This window comes from Biomphalaria glabrata, chromosome 1, assembly GCF_947242115.1.
Source record: "Biomphalaria glabrata chromosome 1, xgBioGlab47.1, whole genome shotgun sequence".
Lineage (NCBI taxonomy): Eukaryota > Metazoa > Mollusca > Gastropoda > Planorbidae > Biomphalaria > Biomphalaria glabrata.
This window is the reverse complement of record NC_074711.1, coordinates 37,162,706-37,184,029: the sequence shown is the minus strand read 5'-3', so window position 1 is coordinate 37,184,029 and position 21,324 is coordinate 37,162,706. Positions and strand designations below refer to the sequence as shown.

General features: G+C 36.3%; 1 protein-coding gene across 1 annotated transcript; it reads right to left on the bottom strand.

The window, feature by feature from the left end:
* Window positions 1-1,637: 1,637 nt before the first annotated feature.
* Window positions 1,638-19,041, bottom strand: LOC106071507 (synaptic vesicular amine transporter-like). Its single transcript, XM_013231631.2, has 16 exons — window positions 18,529-19,041; window positions 16,429-16,762; window positions 15,361-15,419; window positions 13,024-13,107; window positions 12,555-12,647; window positions 12,299-12,388; window positions 11,459-11,499; window positions 11,206-11,269; window positions 9,154-9,249; window positions 7,072-7,150; window positions 6,931-6,982; window positions 5,960-6,023; window positions 4,856-4,975; window positions 4,713-4,758; window positions 3,472-3,559; window positions 1,638-3,282 (listed from the first exon to the last, which is right to left on the bottom strand). Exons 1-16 carry the CDS (start codon window positions 18,686-18,688, stop codon window positions 3,178-3,180), a joined length of 1,575 nt encoding a protein of 524 aa, XP_013087085.2. The 5' UTR covers window positions 18,689-19,041; the 3' UTR covers window positions 1,638-3,177.
* Between the last annotated feature and the right edge of the window lie 2,283 nt (window positions 19,042-21,324).

Sequence of the window (21,324 nt, the reverse complement as noted above, 5' to 3'; positions counted from 1 at the left end):
TCAGTAGTGTCAGTGACAAAATATTTTCTTTATCGTGAGGTCCTCTTAAGACGCGAGGCCTGGATAGGTTGCCCCACTCGGCACCCCCACTAACGCCTCTGTTCAGTGGCAAAATACCATTTGTCCCGTGCACATGAATATGGAAACGCCCCTTTAAATTAAAATCTCGAAGGTTAGTGAGAATTATGACCCTGGTGGCTACTCTTTTTTGCACTGACGCAAATCCCTGCTAGCAAGACTTCTGTATGGTAATAAACGTCCGTCTTTCATAGCCAATGTGGGCCCTATTAAGCATGCTGGGCGCTGCGCAATGGACCCGTTCGTACCATGGCTTTTACGCCACAATACAATATTACTCTAATCCATGCGACTAGACAGATCCGTGGAATGTGAACATTGCAATAGGATGTTTTTGTGGTGATGTGCTAAGAGAATGTGAAGATGTTCTTTGTTTGCACTTCACCCAATCATCCTTTTTTTTTTTTTAACCGCTATTTGTGTGTGTACGTCCGGGGGGGGGGTATCGGTGTTTGTTTGACGTCATGCATCACATTAGGTTTGTGTTTGGGTAGTGAAGGGTGTCTCTTGCTACATGCAGGGCAGGTGCTGGATAATTGGAGTCATTGGTGAAGTGAATTTGGTGCCCCGTATGAAATAAAAAAAAAAAAAGAAACAGCGAAAAAGTATATTACGCAATTTATTAAAGAAATAGATATGTGCCCGTTTATAACTAAATGTACAAATAACTGAAATTCATATATCACAATTTCTGTAGTAGAGACAGATTTAGACAAGTAAACATAGAGTCATAATGCTCTACAATGTAGGAGATCTGATCGAAGTTTTGCTATTTTTTATGGCGCTGCACTGTGGCGACATGCAATTTGTGTTTTTTGTTTGGTGTAATGCACAAATTGTAAGACAAATTTCCATACGGACAATAAAGATTATTAGTATTATTATTATCTATTTTTTTAGCCCTTTGCGAGGCCACCACCAATTGGAGGCCCTCAACGGCTGCCTAGTTTGTTATGGCTAAAGTAGATCCTGTTAATTGGTCTCCGTACACTTGATCCTTGTCACCAAGGCCACTGGTCAATTAAACCCTAAGTCATTTAATATTGAAACAATACGTTTTCCCTATTCTAATGGTGTATAAGCCTAGGCCTACTATTTTTATATTAACACAGTAAATGTATGTATAGTGCAGACATTGCAGATTCATTAAATGAAATTGCTAAATTAAAGTTATTGAATATCTTTATAATGTATATGTCAGTGGGATCTTATCTTCTTATCCGTATAAAGTTCCTTTAAACGTCTTGTAAATAAAGCTAACAAACACAAAGTGTGTACAAGTTGTCGCATGCATGTTTATTTATTCATGTTGAATGATACATCAAATAAAAACGACAAAAGCTACAATAAGCACAACTTTCAGATCAAAATACAAACATAGGACCGATATATTTACCTTTGCAAATAAAGTGTTACCATAGAGACATATTAAACACAATCGTAACTCAGAGTTGTTGTTGTTGTTGTTTTTCTCAAATAGAGATAATTCTATTAATTCACAGTAATCTTTTCTTTGTATGACATTTTGATTATTAATTTTATTTTACTGTGCTTTTAAATGCAAAAAAAAAATATTGTATAGTTTTACAAAAATGTTGACTTTACCCATACTTCCGTTTCACCGGAGACACCACAAAGGTTGTTATTATTGGATTTTCCCTCAATTTATGCAATTCTGCTGCAGTAGTATTTTTGGTAATATAAAGTTAACAAAAACATACACATAATTTTGGCAACATCTGTTAGTACAGGGGTGGGCAAATTACGGCCCGCGGGCCACATGCGGCCCGCCGAGGTGTTTTATGCGGCCCGCCGACACCTACAGAAATCAGTTGTGCCCACAGTATATAGATATAAAAATGCAAATATTTATAAAAAAATATATCTATATAAATTATTGAAATTGTCTCATTATTAAAAGTTTCCAGTAAACGAAGATTTTGCTTATTGGCTATACATCAATACACTCAATTTAAGAAACAATGTCTGAGTGTTGGGTAGGCTTGGAACAAGATGGCAAGTGTGACAACTGATGGAGCTCGATCTTTGACTGCGAACCATAAACTTGAAACAGGAATAGTTTTGTCATTTTCTTTTGCTTAAAGGTGAAACTATCTTCAGCGAAATGAAAAGTACAACACTTATTAAGAGAAGCCGATTCAGCTCCAGAGCAAAGAGAAGTTCCAGTCAGCACTACCACGGGAGTATTATGGGTGCCAGAAGCTGCATTTCCACACCTTAAGAAACCTTGCTGCTGTTCACACTATTTGGGTACACATACATCAGTTCTTCTTCTTCGTTCTCATTTTACATGTTGGAGGGTTCAGATCAGTAATCCTATATCTGAGATGAACCGCGTAGTGGCTTCCAGATCAGACAGTTCTCAAAATAGTCTTTGGGGAGTCTTGTTCGGGTCCCTTGATTTAGTATGCACCATTGAAGGACATGGTCAGCATTCTCTGGTGATGCTCCACAAGGGTAGGCTTCGCTCGTCCCGACATTTAAATTCCGAAACATAAATTGTCTCATTAGTGAGCAAGCATATTTTGTGGAAACTAAACAAGTATAATCACTGGTCAATGTTGACTGACTGTAATTTGACAGCAGTCACAGGGGTAACAACTAGTAAGATAGTTTCACTGTTCCGAAACATTATGCACGAGTGTAAGAAGTAGTGATATAAAAAGATAACAGCAATTTTAAAAAATCGTAATACAGTGTATATATGAATTAAAAGACATTCTACACAGCAAGCTTATCGTTCTAATATATATATGCGGCCCGCCATTCCCAAACTTTTTTTAATGCGGCCCTCGATACAAAATGTTGCCCACCCCTGTGTTAGTATCTAAATTGCACGGGCGTTGATTTTCTTAAAAACTAAAATAAATATGTTTTTCTATTTGATGGCTTGTTGGTAATGCGAACTAACAAATCAAAAGCTAGTCTTGCAACTGTAGAACAATGATTCTAGCGTTGTCTGAAGTTTCTGTTATTAGAATTTCTTTTGATCGTCCATAACAACTGTTTGTTGTTGTTGTTGTTTTTTGTTGTTGTTGTTTTTAAATAATGCATTACACGTCATGTACAATGACCCTATTAGTCATCATCTTCAATTAGATGGCCATATTTGAAACATGCTTCGTCTATCTCTTTCTCTTGCGTGTAGTATTTATTATCAATGTCCGACTTGGTCAGTGGTTTCTGGAAAATGTATAAAGGTATACATATTGGAATCTTATTTTAGACATCAAAGAGATGTAGAAATGACGACCTGTTTGTTAAATTAAAAAGTGATGAACTGAGATAGGTCTAATTTTGTGTTCGTTGTGTGCAACTATTAGTGTCTACTTGAAAATAGTCTAAGCACTGAGAGTCAATTGGAATACTCACGTCTTCGTCTAATGATATCGGAGCTTTACTCAGGATAAAACACAATGGGCTAAAGAGAATGTTCAGAATAGCCATGCCTCGCATCAGCCTTAAAATTTAAAAATCATTTTTAAAATTACTAAATAGGCACGATTATTATATTCTAAAAAGATAATTTATACAAGTTCAAATTAATCAATTGAAGGTAACAAAGTATTATGTATTGGAAACCAATATTTTTTTTACTGTAGAATACTTATAGTCATCAAAAATTTATTTATTGACAATGAATGGTCCATTACTTCTAAAATTGTCAACAGATCTTAGATCCAATTGAAATAAATGTAATGTACATCAATAGTTATCAAAACAGTCAAATTTAATTTTTTTTTTAAAGCACACTGTACACATAATTTAATAATAATCTTACATTATTCTGACTTAATAAAAACGGAGAAGACTACGCAGGCCAAATGGAGAAACTTCAGAAGCATCCTCTATGCTGAGCTTGCGGAAGGAGTCAGACCAAAGGACAACCAAAACAAACCTACAGAGATGTCTTCCAGCAAGGCATGAGAACTACAGGGGTCAATCAAAGTATGTGGGAGGAAATAGCCCAAGACCGAACAGAATGTGGAGAGACTGAGTGCCGGTACAAACCTCGCCGAGAACAAAAGAATAAAAGCGGTCTTGGTCAAGAGAAAGAAAAAGAAAGTTGCCCTATCAGCTAGCCCTAAAACAGATGTATATACATGCACGAACGGTGGCAAACTTTGCCGCTCCGGAATTTGATTGATTATTCACAATCAGATTCTGTCCCGTCTCAAGAAGAAACTAAAATCAGTGACTCATCTGGGCGCCTCCAATGTCTTACAATATAGAATGAGTCATATACCTTAAACTCTTGTTAATAGTAGATTGGCCGTTGTGACTTTTTGCCGGGCTAAAGAGTCAGTTGTATCCATGTAAGAATACTACCGTGTCAATACTGTCTGTTTTATCGTCTCTTTCTCAGATTTAGTCAATACACTTTGAAGTTAATTTGAACACATTTTACCCAAGTAGATTCCATAACTTTATAATTGAAATATTAGATTATATTTACAAACTAAATGACTAAATTCAGACCAAAATGTTGTTGAAAATGGACACATTTATAAATATGTAATAAGATTCTAATTAAAGGAAGCACATCGATATACGAACAATCTTCGTGACACCTTTAACGATAAAATAGTATAAATGTGAAAGCTAGAACATACCATGGAAATCCTACTTCTTTTATTATCATACCAGCGGCAAACGGTCCTGAAATTTCAAGCAACAGTACTGGGGGTTAATCTTTATTTTTTATATTTCACTATATTAATAAACGTTTATTTCGGGCCCGACAAGATCACCTTACCCACAGAATATGCCAAACATACAGCCAGCTGTGCAACAGCGTAGACACAGCCGTAGAAAGACTCGTTTTTGACATCCACAAGTAGAGCAAGAAGTGGCATGATTGCTGCGTCAGTTATTCCTGTCATAGTGAACATTTTATCTTGGTAAGTGACACACACAACGCTAGCTCAATGTTGTTCTTTTGCATAATTATATATTTTTTTTATTTTAGTGAAACATTTCTTATGAACATGTTTCCTTTTCAAAAGTATTAAAATTATCTTCGTCTGCTTGAGGTTTGACAAATTTACAGGTGGATATTTACAACTAGGTGAAACACAGCACGTTCCCCAATCACGTGACTAGATGAAAATCTCATTATTTATGTATCTGGTTCCGTAAGGTTTCTAATGCCGGAAGTGGTAATGGATATTTTCACTCCATTACCTATAAAATACTTCAAGGGCATGCGTCTCAAATAGCCTCTGACTACCTTCTTGCCTTCACGTGTGGCTCGGATATTGGGTTATTACTATCAGGACAAGGGGCAAAGGCGAGCAACTGGCGCCTTAACAAGTTAGCTTCGGACAATAGGGGCTCGTTGTCCTTGGCTTACTACCCTCCTAAGAGAATGACAACTCTGAATTCAAACCTCTGCTGCATTGCAGCTATACACAAAGAAAGGCTTTGAGAGTCAACCCTGGGGGAAATCAGGAGTCGGCGAACCTGAGTCAGCATGCAGAACACAGTACTACACTCTGGCAGAGCATGTGACGCCGCTGATCCCAAACTGTATCGGCACTTGCTTTTTCGTTGGCTACGTGGAGAGGAGGGAACAGGTCAGGTGTGTGGGCAACATTGTTTCGACCATAGGTAATGTCAGGGCAATCATATCTTTTTCATGAGATGATCAGAAGTCGCTTCGCGACTGAAGCTTGCAATAGAATAATTAACTTCCTCGTTTTTTTTAATACAGCAAAGACGAATGGAAGATATCTTAATTTATAGAATGTTAAGTCATTTTAATGTTATTTTCTACCTTTTAGTACATAAACAATTTATAAAGCATGTTTCAATTATTAAATTATTAATATACATCTTATAATATTATTGATACACTTACCTAATCCCAACCCTAGACCAAAGTGTGGTAGAATCAGTTGTGGGATTGAAGTAGCAAAAGGCAACTGACAACAAAATAGGGAAAAAAAAGCGATGAATGCAGAAATGCAAGTTAATTCGTGGATACATATCTCTTTTTTAACTTTAAATTTTTGGTGTGGGTCGTTGAGGTCAGAGCCTCGATTTAGGATTTAGATCAGGAGGAATATCAGAAACACCGAAAGTATAATTCTTGGGGAGTTCGAGTATGTAACCAGTTATGTATTTTTTAATAAAATCGTTTATATTAAACTTCGTTAAAATATATATGAAATATATTCCATTACTATTTAAATGCTTAAGAATTTCCAGTATATACTTAAACTTGAAAAAAAAAAAAATAGATCTTAAATGAAATATCAAAAACACTTGTTCAACAAAATCACTTTTTTGGTACAATGTAAATATTGAAGATACAAATTTAATACAAAGAAACAACAACATAGAAATTTTGGGATGCAAATCGTAAAACTTTTTCCCATATGGTTCGAATATGAAAGTCTCTTTTTGTCTAGCACTATTTAAAAAAAAAATTATATAAACCGATCTAGGGAGATAAATCTGGATATTTATAGTTATATACGTATTATAAAAATTTATGTTTTTGCAACGTTACGAAAAGTTGACTATTCTAATTCTATTTGTTTTAAGATTTTAATACATGATAATTACATAAATGCTCTTTTTGTAAAAAAAAAAAAAAAAACACTTTTTTCTGAAGGTTATGTATCCAATTAAGGCCTGCGATTTTATATGAAAGAGGTCGAAAGAGAGGAGATATGGGTTAATGCCAAAGCTTCGTATGTGACTGGAATAACTGTATCATGCATGTATGTGTTTTTTATGTGCTAATTGTAAGCTTCATAAACTGTGAAATCATTTGGTTTTTCTAGTAGTTGTATAATAGAACTATCTAAAAAAAAAACTACTTACACAGATCTGACAAAGAGCGATCAACAAAATGCAAAATACACAACAATACCATCTGAAACAAAAAGAACAACAAAAAATCTTTATTAAATTGTCCTTATATTTTAAAACACATTCAGGATGATCTCAATTCTCATTGTTTACCTTCCGATTCGCTGAGATACTTCCCCAAAACAGTTGGTTCCAATGAAATAGCCGATAGAATCAGGAAGAAATATCAGCCCTAAATTTAAAAAAAATATGTATTTAAAATATAAAACACATAAAACGTTTTTCTAATTACAAAGCCTTTATTTGCCCTATATCAACTCACTCTGGCTGTCTGGTCAATAGTTTGAACATGATTTTTTTCTCCCATTTCCCATTCTCGGATCAAGTTGAAACCTGCACAATTATTCATTAACCTGACAAAGGCATGAATCAATAAAAAAAAAAGTAACTACTTAGCAAATAAATTACTGGTGATTAATTTTTTATATTGAAATATGGGGAATAAATGTGGATGTATATATGAATTTAATTCCCTTATTACGCTTTGACAATTTCATTTTTTTTCCATTCTCGGACCCAGTTGAAATTTCGCATAATTATTCATAGTCGATGACAATACACGAATCAATCCAAAAATTAACCAATTTATTAATCAATTAGTAATAATTTATTAATTTTGTTTTAGATAGTAGAAAGGGAGCTAAACCATGCCGTTTTCAGATAAATAGAAGTTGTTTTTAGCGGCCCACGAAGGGGGAAAAGACGCTATTAGTTTTGTGCGAAATGTCTGTCCGTCTGTCCCGTTTAGATCTCGTAAACTAGAAAAGATATTGAAAATCCGACATCACAATATTTTAGACCATTCAAAGTTCTGATGCAACGGCTACTTTTTTTTTTCTGAAAGCGAAAAATCTAATTTTTAAAATTAGTTATGCAAGCAGTTTTTTTAAAGAGAAAAAGCTAATTAGTACGCATTATAAGTTAGACCTAATTTAAAATGAATAGTAATCTTGTAAACGTTATTTTCCTCAACATTTTTTATTGCGGAATTTATTAAATTTTTTTATTGGATTCGAATAAGAGATTGAGCCTTTTCAAAACAATTAAATCAATTATATCAGTTTGGCCAGGGGAATCGCGGTGGCTGAGCGGTAAAGCGCTTAACTTCCGAACCGGGGGTCCTGGGTTCGAATCCTGGTGAAGACTGGGATTTTCAACTTTGGAATCTTTGGGAGCCTCTGAGTCCACTCAGCTCTAATGGGTACCTGACATTAGTTGGGGAAAAGTAAAGGCGGTTGGTCGTTGTGCTGGCTACATGACACCCTCGTTAACCGTAGGCCACAAAAACATATGTACTTTACATCATCTGCTACAAGGACTGAAAGGGGAACTAGTTAGGCCAGGTTCACATCTAAATTTACATTCACTTTCACCTATTCTTTGATCCGCGGTACCGTTGGGGCCCTACACAAGATCTGTTAACCTTCTTTCATTCTTATGTCTCATTTGTCTTTGAAATAATTTCATTTGGATGTTCTTTCTGAAAATATTGAAGCTCCACTTCGGGGGCCGATTTTGAGTTTGTGTTTCCACACTGTCTTTTGTAACCTTGTTTTAGTAATCTTTTTTCTATTGCTTGTTACAAAGCTTATAGCAACTCATTTTTGTATGTCTGTCTGGTAAAAGTTGGTACACGTTAAATTTAAACAGTAGGACTTTGTTAATTTTAAAATTATCAACAACAATAAGAACTCCAGGCTCAATGCCGGTCGTCTGTGATGGATGAAGTACCATACTTTGGTCTTTAGTAAGATAGAAACATTAAGTTTTGTTGTAGTTTTTTAGCTTTAGTGAAAAAAAGAAATGAAATATAAATTGGCTGTGTTTTGTTCCTCAATTTATTCTTTGGGTCAACGAAATGGACAACAATGATGGTTTCATATGAGGTATTCAATAGCGTCGTGTTTAAAAACAAAACAGTGACACCAACAGCTGTTTCTCTACCCCTGACCTACTACCTACTTAAGCCTTTATCTTATTGAACCAAAACAAAAAAAATGCAAATAAGCATAATGTTTTTTTTTCCCTAGTTTACAAATGTTATGAGTTTTCTATATGTTATGGTGTATGAATCATAATTGCAAGCTTTTTAAAGATACCAGTTATTATTCGTAATTTATTTCTCTTTACTATTTTGAAAAGTTTTGTTTCATTAACTGTATTGTGTTGACTCACCCAACTCCCAGTTTTTTACTTTCATAAAACTCATTGCCCACAAAGGTACTGTAGGCTCTAACACAGACATAGACATCGTTGTTAAACAAATGACACCTGAAAGGAATTAAGAGTTGCTGCATATAAAGTTTTGAAAAAAGTACAAAACGCCAAATCCTGTGGGAAAGGCGGACAAAGAAATAAAGAATTGCAGATCATAGACAGTGAAGATGGTAACACTCTATGAAAACATGACAACAACAGAGCTAGATTTGAACCTCCCAGAGCACAAGACGCGGAGAAACATGGAAAAGAACATTACGCTACAGTGTACTAGATGAAGCTGAGAGGACAGGGCAGAACGGGAAAGCACGTGACCGTGGAAATAAGCGTGTTGTGACTTAAGTCCTGTGTTTCACACTAATAAAGAATGATGAAGATCTTAGGAAGAGGGCCTGCTATTTCTTCCCATGAAATGTTAATGGTTGGTTAATCCAAAATGAATAGCTATAAAAACTGTAAACTCTCAATACGTAAACGACGTAGTGCGTCTTTTTGAGTGCTACAGCTTCTAGTAGTACGCACGCTTATATTCCTCACGTGTACCATTGAACGATGCTATAAATGAATAAAGATACTCAATTCAATGTTGTATTGACTTATAATGAAAATGTATATCTTAAATCAATTGTAATTTTTTTTTCTGAGGTGAGTGAGAAACGCAAGATATTAAATAAGTCCATGAGGTTCAGTTCTCAACGTCATGTATTGCCTACAGAATGGAAGAAACTTTCACATTAACATGCCCATAATTGAATAAAAGAGTGTCACCCTGGGCTGCACATACTGTCCAGTAAATTGACTAAGAAGGCCAATAAAGATTTTTTTTTAAAGTAATAAAGGTGTCCAACAAAGCTTCAGGTGGATACCTTAGTAGGAGAAAAAAATTATTAGAATAAGCAAAGAATATTTAAAAAAAAAAAGGGTCAAGACTCATTATAGTTTCTAGGTTGGGTCTTTATAAAAGACTATTAAAGATAGTGGGGTTCATCGTAATACATTACTCATTGTTGGTTAATGTTTTGATCACGTTTAATCGACCTTTATGACGCACTACGCCGATCAGCAGAATTTCCTCGCCAGGGCACAACTGGAGTAGAAGTCCTTCCTGTCCTTTTACCCATCGGAGTTCATCTCAGAGCGCGTTATAATGTCCGTCAAGCTACCTTGTTATCTGTCTGCTACTGCATTATCTGGCTGCTACCTTACTATCTGATTGCTACCTTATCATAGATTTTATTTTTAATGCTTATACAGTTTATTTATGTGATGTTTTTTCACAGTAACTTAATGCATCTATATATTCATTCACTGTGATTGTCTTGAACTGCACATCCATATCATGGAACTTCAGTGGAGTATTGGAGAATGTGCAAGTGTGGCCATAACATAGTGAGACATCAATAACCAATTATGTAAACTTCAACTCTCAAAAGAAAACGTCACAGACAGTAAGAAAATAGGGAGCTGCCAACTTGTCATTATTCAATGAATCCCAAATGTGTGCATCTTATATTATAATAAGTATAGTTTTTATATAGCACTACTTCCATGCTTATATCATGCTCAGAGCGCTACGGTCCAGTCTCATTTGTGGACCAGTGGGGTATCTGGCAGAAGGTTGTCCTTGCTGCCTTTTAGGCGATCAGTAAACACAACTCTGCTCGAGCCCCCTTCATAGATAGCTAAGCCAAGCCAAGTTCAAGCCTTCATAGCCTCTCGACCACGCTTCCCACTATATTTATCAAAGTTTATTTATTTATTGAAGAAACAATTTTCAAACGATACTGTTGAAATAATGTATTACTGCAGAACGATCGATGGAAAGCTACGATGTATCGTGTTAGAATTACTTTTGATAATTTGAGTAATTGAGTTGAAGTTAAATTGTTCATATTAATTCAATATAAGCTAATAGTAACATCAGGTTTGTTACACCTGTTTCATTCCACATGTTAGGGCAAGCTAAACGTGAAGCCATCAAAAATAGAAATGAAACATTGTTGATCTCACCTGTTGCAATGAGTATGTGCTTATCTCGCAGAAGTACGTAGACAGGTGTCACCTTACTGTAAGTCTAGGAAACATATGTAATTAAATGTGCAACATGAGTATTTTAAATTGTATTTTTTTTTACAAACTGAGTTTTACACTTTACATAACTAAAAACACAAACTTTCGTTCAAGTTTGTTTTCTTTTTTGAAGTGAAATAAAGCTTTAAGGTAGCTTTAGCTTTTTTTTGTTTCCAATATCAGTACGACTTACTTCAATGTGTACATTCAAACCAAACACAAACCACTGTAAACCTGGTGGAAGAAGTGAAAACAGGCAGTTGAATGCAATATTAACATTACTAAGAAATCATTGTTTCGACAACTTTTACAATCAAATCAAATCTCACGAAAAAAAGAATGGCACCCCGCATTATAATGTCTTGTATTTATGTTTCACTAAAATTTGTGCCTAAAAATAAAATGGAAAAGCAAAATGCTTTGCACTATGATAAATTCATTCAATAATACTAGAATATTGTTTCATTAAACGAGAAGATTTTGACGTTTCATTTCTTTGACCGCAACAGTCAATATATCTCACTGAAGCTATGTTACATGGGGTCTATTGTCAGCAGTCCTCGTCACTGAGGACTAGGAAGAGAGTTCATGGTCTTCCAATACAAGAACATAGAGTCACTACTTAATCACAACCATCTAACAACACAGTAGAGCCTTCACCTATCCCTTAGTCTGTTGACCTCCTTTCTCCATTCCTCTCTGTCTTTTGACTCTTATAGGATCTCCCTCAATGGCAGGCCCGTCAATTCTTTTAAGTTGTCTTCACACCTTTTTCTGACTCATCTTCTTGTTCTTGCGAGCCCTGAGGACCTCGTGATAGTTTTAGTTTTGCGGGACATTAAGGAAGATTGTCCAAGGCGAAAGACAGAGAAATGGATAAGGACTGTCAACAGATCTTGTGTTGTACCCCAAAGGTCAAACAGACTAAGGGATAATTGAAGGTGGTGAATGTAACCATATCTGATACAAGGAAGTTTGACTTGTTATTTACTTAAATTGTTTTATATCAAATATTTATTTCTCAGCTACTTACCTAAGTCGATAAAAATAAATCCTCCGAGCACTAGAAAGACGACCGTCTTACCAATGAAGGAATAAATAATACCACCAAACGGGTAACCAACTAGGGAAAGAAACGTTCATTATATACGGTGTGAATATAAACATACTTTCACATAGGAATAGGAATCTAAACAACTAATATCTTAAAATCTATGGAACCCCACCCCCCTGTCAATAAGACTTAGAAAAATATGTTAGTGAATGTATCCAAAACATCAGGGTCTTACTCAAGATTCCCAAAGCTGCTCCTCCCAAAGCAATGCCCATAGCACGACTTCGGCTTTTATCCTCGGGGAAACGGTTGGCTACAATGCTCATTCCTAAATGGAACAAGGAATGTTAATATTGGGAAAAGTTGGAGATACATTTAGAATTTAAATAAAAGGAAATAACAAGTAAAAAATACTATTTTTAAAAAATTAGCTAAAGGGAAGAACTCTACATGTGCAGTGACCATCTCAATACTTCTAGATTTATTTCCATTGTTCAATATCAAACACAATTAGTTAATTAGCACTATTTTAATTAACTAATTGTTGAATTTTTTTTATTGGTTCATGTTTTATTAATAAAAGTCTTCCACTATGTAAATTTTCAACGTCATCTAAGATTGTGAATTATGAGAAAATTACGTTTGAAATCTATACCAGACAGACAGAGTTGATACAAGCTTTGTAAAACAAGAAAACCTCTTACCAGATATAACTGCTGCCGCTGAGCCAAGACCTTGAATTGCACGTGCAATAAACAATGGTACATAACTCTCAGCTATTGCAAATACTGTAAAAATATAATTGACTCCATAAAGAAAACAATAGTTTCATGTAAATATTTTGGCTGAATACAAAAAGAACAAGGTTTCAAAAGACAGTTTGTGTGGAAACACAAACTCAAAATCGGCCCCCGAAGTAAAATGTTTTACATAATTCGGATAATCCTTCAGAGTTGAAGATAGTTTACTTCCTAGTCCAAACCTCCCGCAGGACGACGGGAGATGGGAGCAGGCAGGGTTTGAACCTTCGATCGTCGATAAATCCAAACGACAGTCCAGCGCGCAAACCGCACGACCAGTGGTCCACCCAGGTAGGTTTCAATATTTTCAGAAAGAAAATCCGAATGAAATTATATCAAAGACAAATGAGAGATAAGAATGGAGAAAGAAGGTTAACAGATCTTGTGTAGTGCCCCAACCGTCCCGCAGATCAAAGGATACGTGAAAGTGAATGTAAAGTTAGATGTGAACCTGGCCTAACTAGTTTGTGGTCTATAGGGCAGATGATGTAAAGTTCATCTGTTTTTGTGGCCTACGGTTAACGAGGGTGTCATGTAGCCAGCACAACGACCAACCGCCTTTGCTTTTCCCCAACTAATGTCAGGTACCCATTAGAGCTGGGTAGACTCAGAAGTTGAAAATCCCAGTCTTCACCAGGATTCGAACCCGGGACCCTCTGTTCGAACTAAATAAGTTAATTGTTTTGAAAAGGCTCAATCTCATATTCGAATCCTCAAAAAAAAAAAAAAAAATTCCGCTATATAGAAAAAATGTTCACGAAAATGATGTATATAAGATTACTATTCGTCTTAAATTAGGTCTAACATATAATGCATACTAATTAGCTTTTTCTTATAAAAAACTGCTTGCATAATTAATTTTAAAAATTAGAATTTTCGATTTCAGGAAAAAAAAAAAGTAGCCGTTGCATCAGAACTTTGAATGGTCTAAAATATTGTGAAGTCGGATTTTCAATATCTCTTCTAGTTTACGAGATCTAAACGGGACGGACGGACAGACGTTTCGCACAAAACTAATAGCGTCTTTTCCCCTTTCGGGGGCCGCTAAAAACATGACTGCGATTTTAAAAGCGTGTTTTAGATTATTCTACAAGTTTAACACCAAATGAAATCGAAACTTCACTGCTGTCCATGAACTTGAAGCTACTTAGAGATCTCAGGGCCAGATCCGAAATTATTTTATTTGTAGGTATGCTCTCCCGTAAAGGAATCAGAAAGAAGCCAAGAGATTAAACCAACATATAGATAATACAATTACATAATAGCCGTATTACTATCCCAAATGCTGGACATCATAACAGCCGCCTTCTATGGAAGTGTCAGACTGTACACATTCAAACTTCTTTCATAAATAAAAACATAAGATAAGACAAATACATCTGACTTAAGTTAGGGTAAACACAACAAATACAAGATAGGACACATGAATCTGACTTAAAATAAGGCACATCATATGTATCTGACTTAAGATAAGGCACACCTATCTATGTTTAGGCACACCTATCTGACTTAAGATAGGGTAAACATATCTAGCTTAAGATAGGACACATGAGCCTGACCTAATATATGTCACACCTGTCTGACTAAAGATAGAGCACATACATCTGACATATTATAGGACACACCATGATTAAGTTACAATAATTGCTTTATATGACGCATCTTGTATGCTTTAGTGTAGGCATTTACTACAAGACAATACTCTATTGTTGACGAGTTTTGGGAGGTAGCTGAGAGACTCTCGCGCAACTATTAAGTGTTCAGCAAACTCAACTCAGCTCGAATCGGGATTCAAACACACACAGACACACAGAGATTAAACCTAAAATAGGAGACACGTTTTACTGAAGATAACACACACACACATCAGGCTTAAGGTAAGTGTCGCACATTAGGACACACAAATCAGGTTTAAGATTAGGCTTAAAGGTAGGGCAGACACATAAGACCTTAAGACATTGCGAATGCTTTTAAGCCGAAAAGGAAGGAAACTCCATTGCTTAAAGAGCTCTAGCTTTGACCTCACTGTAGCATATAGATCTACTTTCAAGACAGAAAGAAAAAAAAAAGAGCCGATGATACAGTCCCGAATGCATTATTTTTTGATAGCGTAGCCATTGAAAGGAAATAGAGAGACAAGAGCATACAAATATGGTGTCACAGTATGGGGACACTTTTTAAAACTGTTTCATTGCTGACATAGCCTGTACATTGCCCGCGTGCTATGAACTAAAAACATACCTATTGAGGACATCAATAAAATGACTGTTCCGCTAAAAAGGAAGATGGGGTACCCAAATCTGAGGAATAAACAGACAAAAATTACCCGGTTTCAAATTAAGTATAATATTTAAAGGTTATAAGGCTCGTACAAAATAAAATGAAAATAGGCCATTTATTTCTATGTGTCAGACCTATATCTTGGATGTCAAAATATTGATAAAGGAAGCATTGAAAACATTTGCTACTCAAATCAATAAATAATATCTCACTGATAGAATACAATGTATGCTTCGTAGTCAGGTGATGGTCGTTGCCTAGCAATAAAATTATGGTTATTGTATTTGTAGCAAGGATAAAAGGGGGGGGGGTGATGGTGAAACAAAAAAAAAACGAGGGTAAAAATCTATTGACCAAGTTTTGGGGAATAAATACTGAAGGAGACAGACGGAGACACAGGATGTAAAATAAGAGAGGGAGAGACAGAGAGAGGGACCGAGAGAGATAGACAGACAGAGAGAGATAGAGAGAGGGACCGAGAGAGAGAGAGACAGACAGAGAGAGATAGAGAGAGGGACCGAGAGAGAGAGAGAGACAGACAGAGAGAGATAGAGAGACAGAGAGAAAAAGACAGGGAGAAAAAGACAGAGAGAGAGACAAATGACAGAGAGAGACACAGAGAGAGAGAGAGAGAGAAAGAGACAAAGAGAGAGACCGAGAGAGAGATAGACAGAGAGACAGAGAGAAAAAGAAAGAGAGAGAGACACACACAGAGAGAGAGGCAGAGAGGAAGACAGACAGAGAGAGACAAAGAGAGACCGAGAGAGAGATAGACAGAGATGATTAAAATGTTAGAATCAAGAGGACGAGAATGCCATTGAGAAAAATTAGATACATTTATTGAAGATTTTAATTTAAACTTAGAGACTATTGAAAATATACTTAATCTATGATTCTATAATGTGTCCAAGGCTAATTCCTTCAAACTCTAATAATACACGATGATATATTGTAATATATATTTAGATATATAACTTTTTATTTAAATTGTGATTTCTATTAACTGATCACGTGAATAAAATATCTTACTTGTTACATAAAGGTCCGACCAAACAATTTGCAAAGAGCTGAACTATGGCCTTGGAAGACAAAAGCCATCCGACTCTTCCATTTTCACTGAACGCCGCTGCTGACAAAGGAAATCTGCCATGGTGGTGGCTGGATGTCCAGTTAGGTCCAGCCCCAGTGATGTTGGCCCACATGGCGTGGGATTTGTGGCTTTTAAAACTCTCATCATTCATGGTGAGCAAGACCTGCTTCTCGTGGGGGGACAACAAAGGCCTATGGGAGGATGTGCTATTGCTTGCTGTACTGTAAAAGTCTTCCTTGTCCAATGTCAGTAAGAAGGCGGGAATTATTGGTACTTTAAAGATAAAGAGAATTAATGGTGTAGTAAAAGGAAATCGAGTGGCGGAATGGAAATACATTAGATTACATTTGCCTTTTCCATTGTAAAACAACAATATAGATATTGTCAATGTTATCAAAATGTTCTATTATGCTTGTATACCTTTGGCATTATCTGGACTAGAACAGAAAGTTTTCAAAACTCCTTTATCCCACTTTTAGAAGGTCGTTCGTCGTCACTGAGAAGTAGGCTACATGGAAGCCTGATTCTAATTCATAAAGTACTGGTTGTAAAAGTGAACATTCCTAGTACATTAGTCAAATTTGTACCTAGAGTCTATATTATTACTTTTATAGTAGTAATGTTGAGGTGGACAACTGTAGTCAAACTGAATTTCCATTTGTTTGGATAAAATTATACAAGATAAGTCTAGCTGCCGATTTATGATGTGAAATCCGGCAATTTTTACTCTGAATAGAAATTGGCTATCCTGTAATAGATTTTGCAGTTTCTGAATACACAGCAGAAAGCAGACACAAAAATTCAAGACACCTAATCCCACTGTCCTGCTTATGCATGTCAAGGGTAGTAGCAAGAATGTGACGTCGCATGATCAGGTGATCATGAGTGCAGATCCACGTGCACGAGTTAAGTGAAGATAAAAATGGCGGGAAACTAGAGGTGAAGGCAGAAGAGCGTGGGAGGAAGGCTGTAGAAGTTTGTTGTTGTTGTTGTTTTTTGGGGGGTATAAGGAATAAAATTAGGGGGTGGCGAGTATGGCAACCGCCCCAAGCCCCGCGCGATGAAGGGTGCGATAAAGACAATCCTTTGTCACTGTCTGCTAAAGCCACCTCTGGTTGAAGTTTTGGTAACCAGTTACAGTCAGGGTCAGATAGAATTCGGAGAGCTAGATGTCGCTAGTACAAAGTAAATGATTAGTTTTAGCTGATCATTACTAATAGTATTATGTATCTGGATTGTATTATACCTATATTTGTTGTTTCAAGCTCAAAAGAATTAAAAACAAGAAAGTTATATCTACAATTGGACATTTTATTGCATCTTACTGATCTTACTCGTTTTTTATTTATAATAACGGCACCTCTTAATCCGCACGTCAGTTGAAGTGAGAAGGGCATAGCACACAAGTTTTATCTCTTCAAATGACGTCGTGACACCCAGGTATCAACTTTTCTTGAGCACATTTACTCATAAATATTGTAAACTTCAGGGTATCACAAAAATATATCAGGTCATGATCAGGTTGATAACTTTTTATATCAAAATGTCTTTTTATGTGCAAACATTTAATTTGGACTTGCAAGAATGGCATGGAATGTCAAATTTAAAACGCATATTAAGCGTTAATTTGGAGGCGCGGTGACTGAGAGTTAAAGCGTTTGGCTTCGGGGGGTCCCGGGTTCTAATCCTGGTGAGAAAGAGATTTTTAATTACGGGATCTTTGGGCGCTTCTGAGTCCACCCAGCTCTAATGGGTACCTGACATTAGTCGGACAAAGGTAAAGGCGGTTGGTCGTTGTGCTGGCCACAAGAGACCCTTATTAACCGTGGGCCACAGAAACAGATGACCTTTACATCATCTACCCTATATACCAATGAAGTATGATACGGAAACTTAACTTTTTGAGCATAAAGTAGTGACAAGGATACCTTCCAGTGGTGAGTTGTTGTTTTTTTCACTTTAAAATATAGACTTCAAGATTATTTTTTTATTTATTATTTCGTAATAAAGTTCATCATGAGAAATTGTTACAAACTTACCTACAGAGGTCAGCAATAGGTTATCCAACATATTGGTCAAAAAGATGATCGCCAAAGCTACTTTCTTCGAGTCACCAAGCTGCTCCCTGATAGGTTCAATAGTTACACAGCTATTTAAGATGCTATACCACAGATCTTTCAGTGTCTTCAATAATGCCATCTTATATTAGCTTTTGTTAGTACCAATCAAATCAGTTTTACACTAAGTGGCAATATCACACTTTAGTAGCACAGAGCCGAGAGATAGAGATTCGTGTATTCACTGTATGACTGACAACTTTGTGAAGGTTTAGAGACACAGATCTAAATACTACAAAATGTTAGCTAGACAAAACCTAATGGAAGTGGAAGCAATATAGATTCAGATCTGTGAGTTAGTAACATGATTGATTCATTTCAACTATAGTCATACACACGACGATTATAAAAGTTATGATATCTTAATACTTTAATAGCGGAATTCTCTTTTATTTTCTCATGAAAATTGTACAGAAAGAAACTGTCTTCATGAACACGTTCTACGCTCTCCGAAATATTTGGACAGAATGGAAAAAAAAAAGGTTCCTGATATTATAGCCCGGTCTAAATGGGGCAACGTGATTGGCAGAAGACGATCGCAAACATAATTTGGTTGGTTGAACTGATTAACTTACCCGGGCTCGAGATCCACTCGTTTGAGAGTCAATGTCTCATTTCTGCAGGTCTTATTTGTCACGGGGTCCCGCTTTGTTAGAGATAATCGAAACATACATGTGATTGAAAGAAAAGGTTCTTCAGAAAACGCCCTCGTGCCCATTTTATCAGATAATAGACGCTTCAAGATTTGTATTAGATCTTATTTGGAGTTTAAAGGGAAATAATGTTTATTTCAATGGCAATTTTTGTTTCTCTACAGTGCAGAATTCAAGGGGTGATTGTTGGTAAAGTCTATTCATTTCTAAGTCATATAAAACATCATTAGCATGATGCTATTGCTTTCTGGACGCTTTTTAGGACTAGTAAGGGCCTTGAAGGTATCTGTGAGGTCAGTTGTCATTATCCATCGGTTGATATAACAATGGGGTATGTTGTTATTTTTCCCAAAAACGCTTAATCTCCAAGCCTAGATTCCCATATTTTCTGTCTTATTCTTGTAGTAAATCTAAGGCAAGCACTCAACGAAAGGAGGTAATAAATAGATTATGTATGTATTGACACAGTGAGAAATGGACTTAACTCACGGAGTCTTAAGTTCTACAAGTCGTTTTCTACCTAAACATTAGCAAAGACCACTGACACACTTCCGAGACGCTCCAGGTCCTCAATACAGTTTACTAGTAGCCCGAAAGACGGCTCTTAGTTCCAGACAGCTCAGACTCCAGTCTATGTTTCCATATTTTCTTTATTATTATTATTATTATTATATTAGAAATGAACGAGTATTCATTCTCTGGAACTGCTAGGGTCGAGTTTCGTTAAAGAGAAACGAAATTCATTGTAGTCCCTTTATCAGTTTCCTTTGAGGAGTTTTATCTTACCTTCTTATCTTATATAATACAGAAGATGATTACGTCCTACGCGTCATGCATTCAGTCATGCATATTAATCAATGACCTAAATTCTGCCAAGTCACTGGTTTTCCTAGCTAGCTCAGGCAACCCATTCCATGCTCTAATAGCACTAGGGAAGAAGGAGTATTTGTGATTTGGCAGGTCTGCAGCAGTACCCTGTGGGGCTGGCTATATAGGCATTCGGGTAAATTTTTAAAGATTTAATAATATTCTCTTTAAATGTAATACTTTGAGTGTCCTAATTTAAAAAAAAATATTTTGCACCTTAAAGCCTAATACTAATCTAAAGCATTGTCGTAGATAACCTAAATGTATATGTAGTGCTTCTAGTAGGCCTATACATATATTCCTTATACACACTAAACAATAAACAAGAAACTTAAGGCCATTATTCTTTGTAGAGATCGACGTTAGTGTAAATATATTCGGAGGAATCTATAAAGGGAAAGACAACGTTTTAAGTCCTATAGATGACATGTCCAGTCACATACGAATTCTTGTTGGTTTGGTGGAGTAAGCAAAGTGATTCATAAATCTTAACAATTATCTTGAACAGTGTAGAAATGTGTTAATTGGAATCAAAATCCAGAAGTATCTGTGACAGGTGGGGAAATGTGATGTGTGTTTGGCGCGTTTTATGTCTAGGGGATGATTATTTTTAAAGCTATCACACACCAACCTATCAGCATATGAATCGGGAGCAGACACGCAACGAGACAAAGCAATGAAAGATACATACCAAAGTTAAAAATAAAAGAATATTTATTTACATAAATATACATATAAGAATGAAAAAGGTGGGGGGGGTGCATCTATCTCTAGTGAATACTAGATTTAATTATCACTCTTGCACCTAATAAGAAAGTATGTCACTTTGTCCTCTGACTTAGCTGGTTGTCCTGTTGATGTCGCAGCTGGCTGTGTCCTGGCTTGAGGTTCTGCAGCTGGAGGTGGCGCTCTAGCGGATAGAGGGACGCCGGTGATATAGTTCTTGTGGAGTCTCAATCCCAAGTTCTAGTATCGGTAGTGGGCACAGTAGGGCGGGTGGCCGGCTACCGTGGGCACAAGGTTACTGCGGGCAGAGCTGATCTGCCGTGGGCAGCGTAGTTGACAGGATATGTCCAGTGAGTTGCAGAGGGTTGGCGTAGCTATGACGTCTCATACAGATCTGAATCTATAGGGACGTCGCACCTAATAGCTTGACAGGTGGGCTGTCAAAAAGGCGGGCAATGCCGATAGCGCCAAG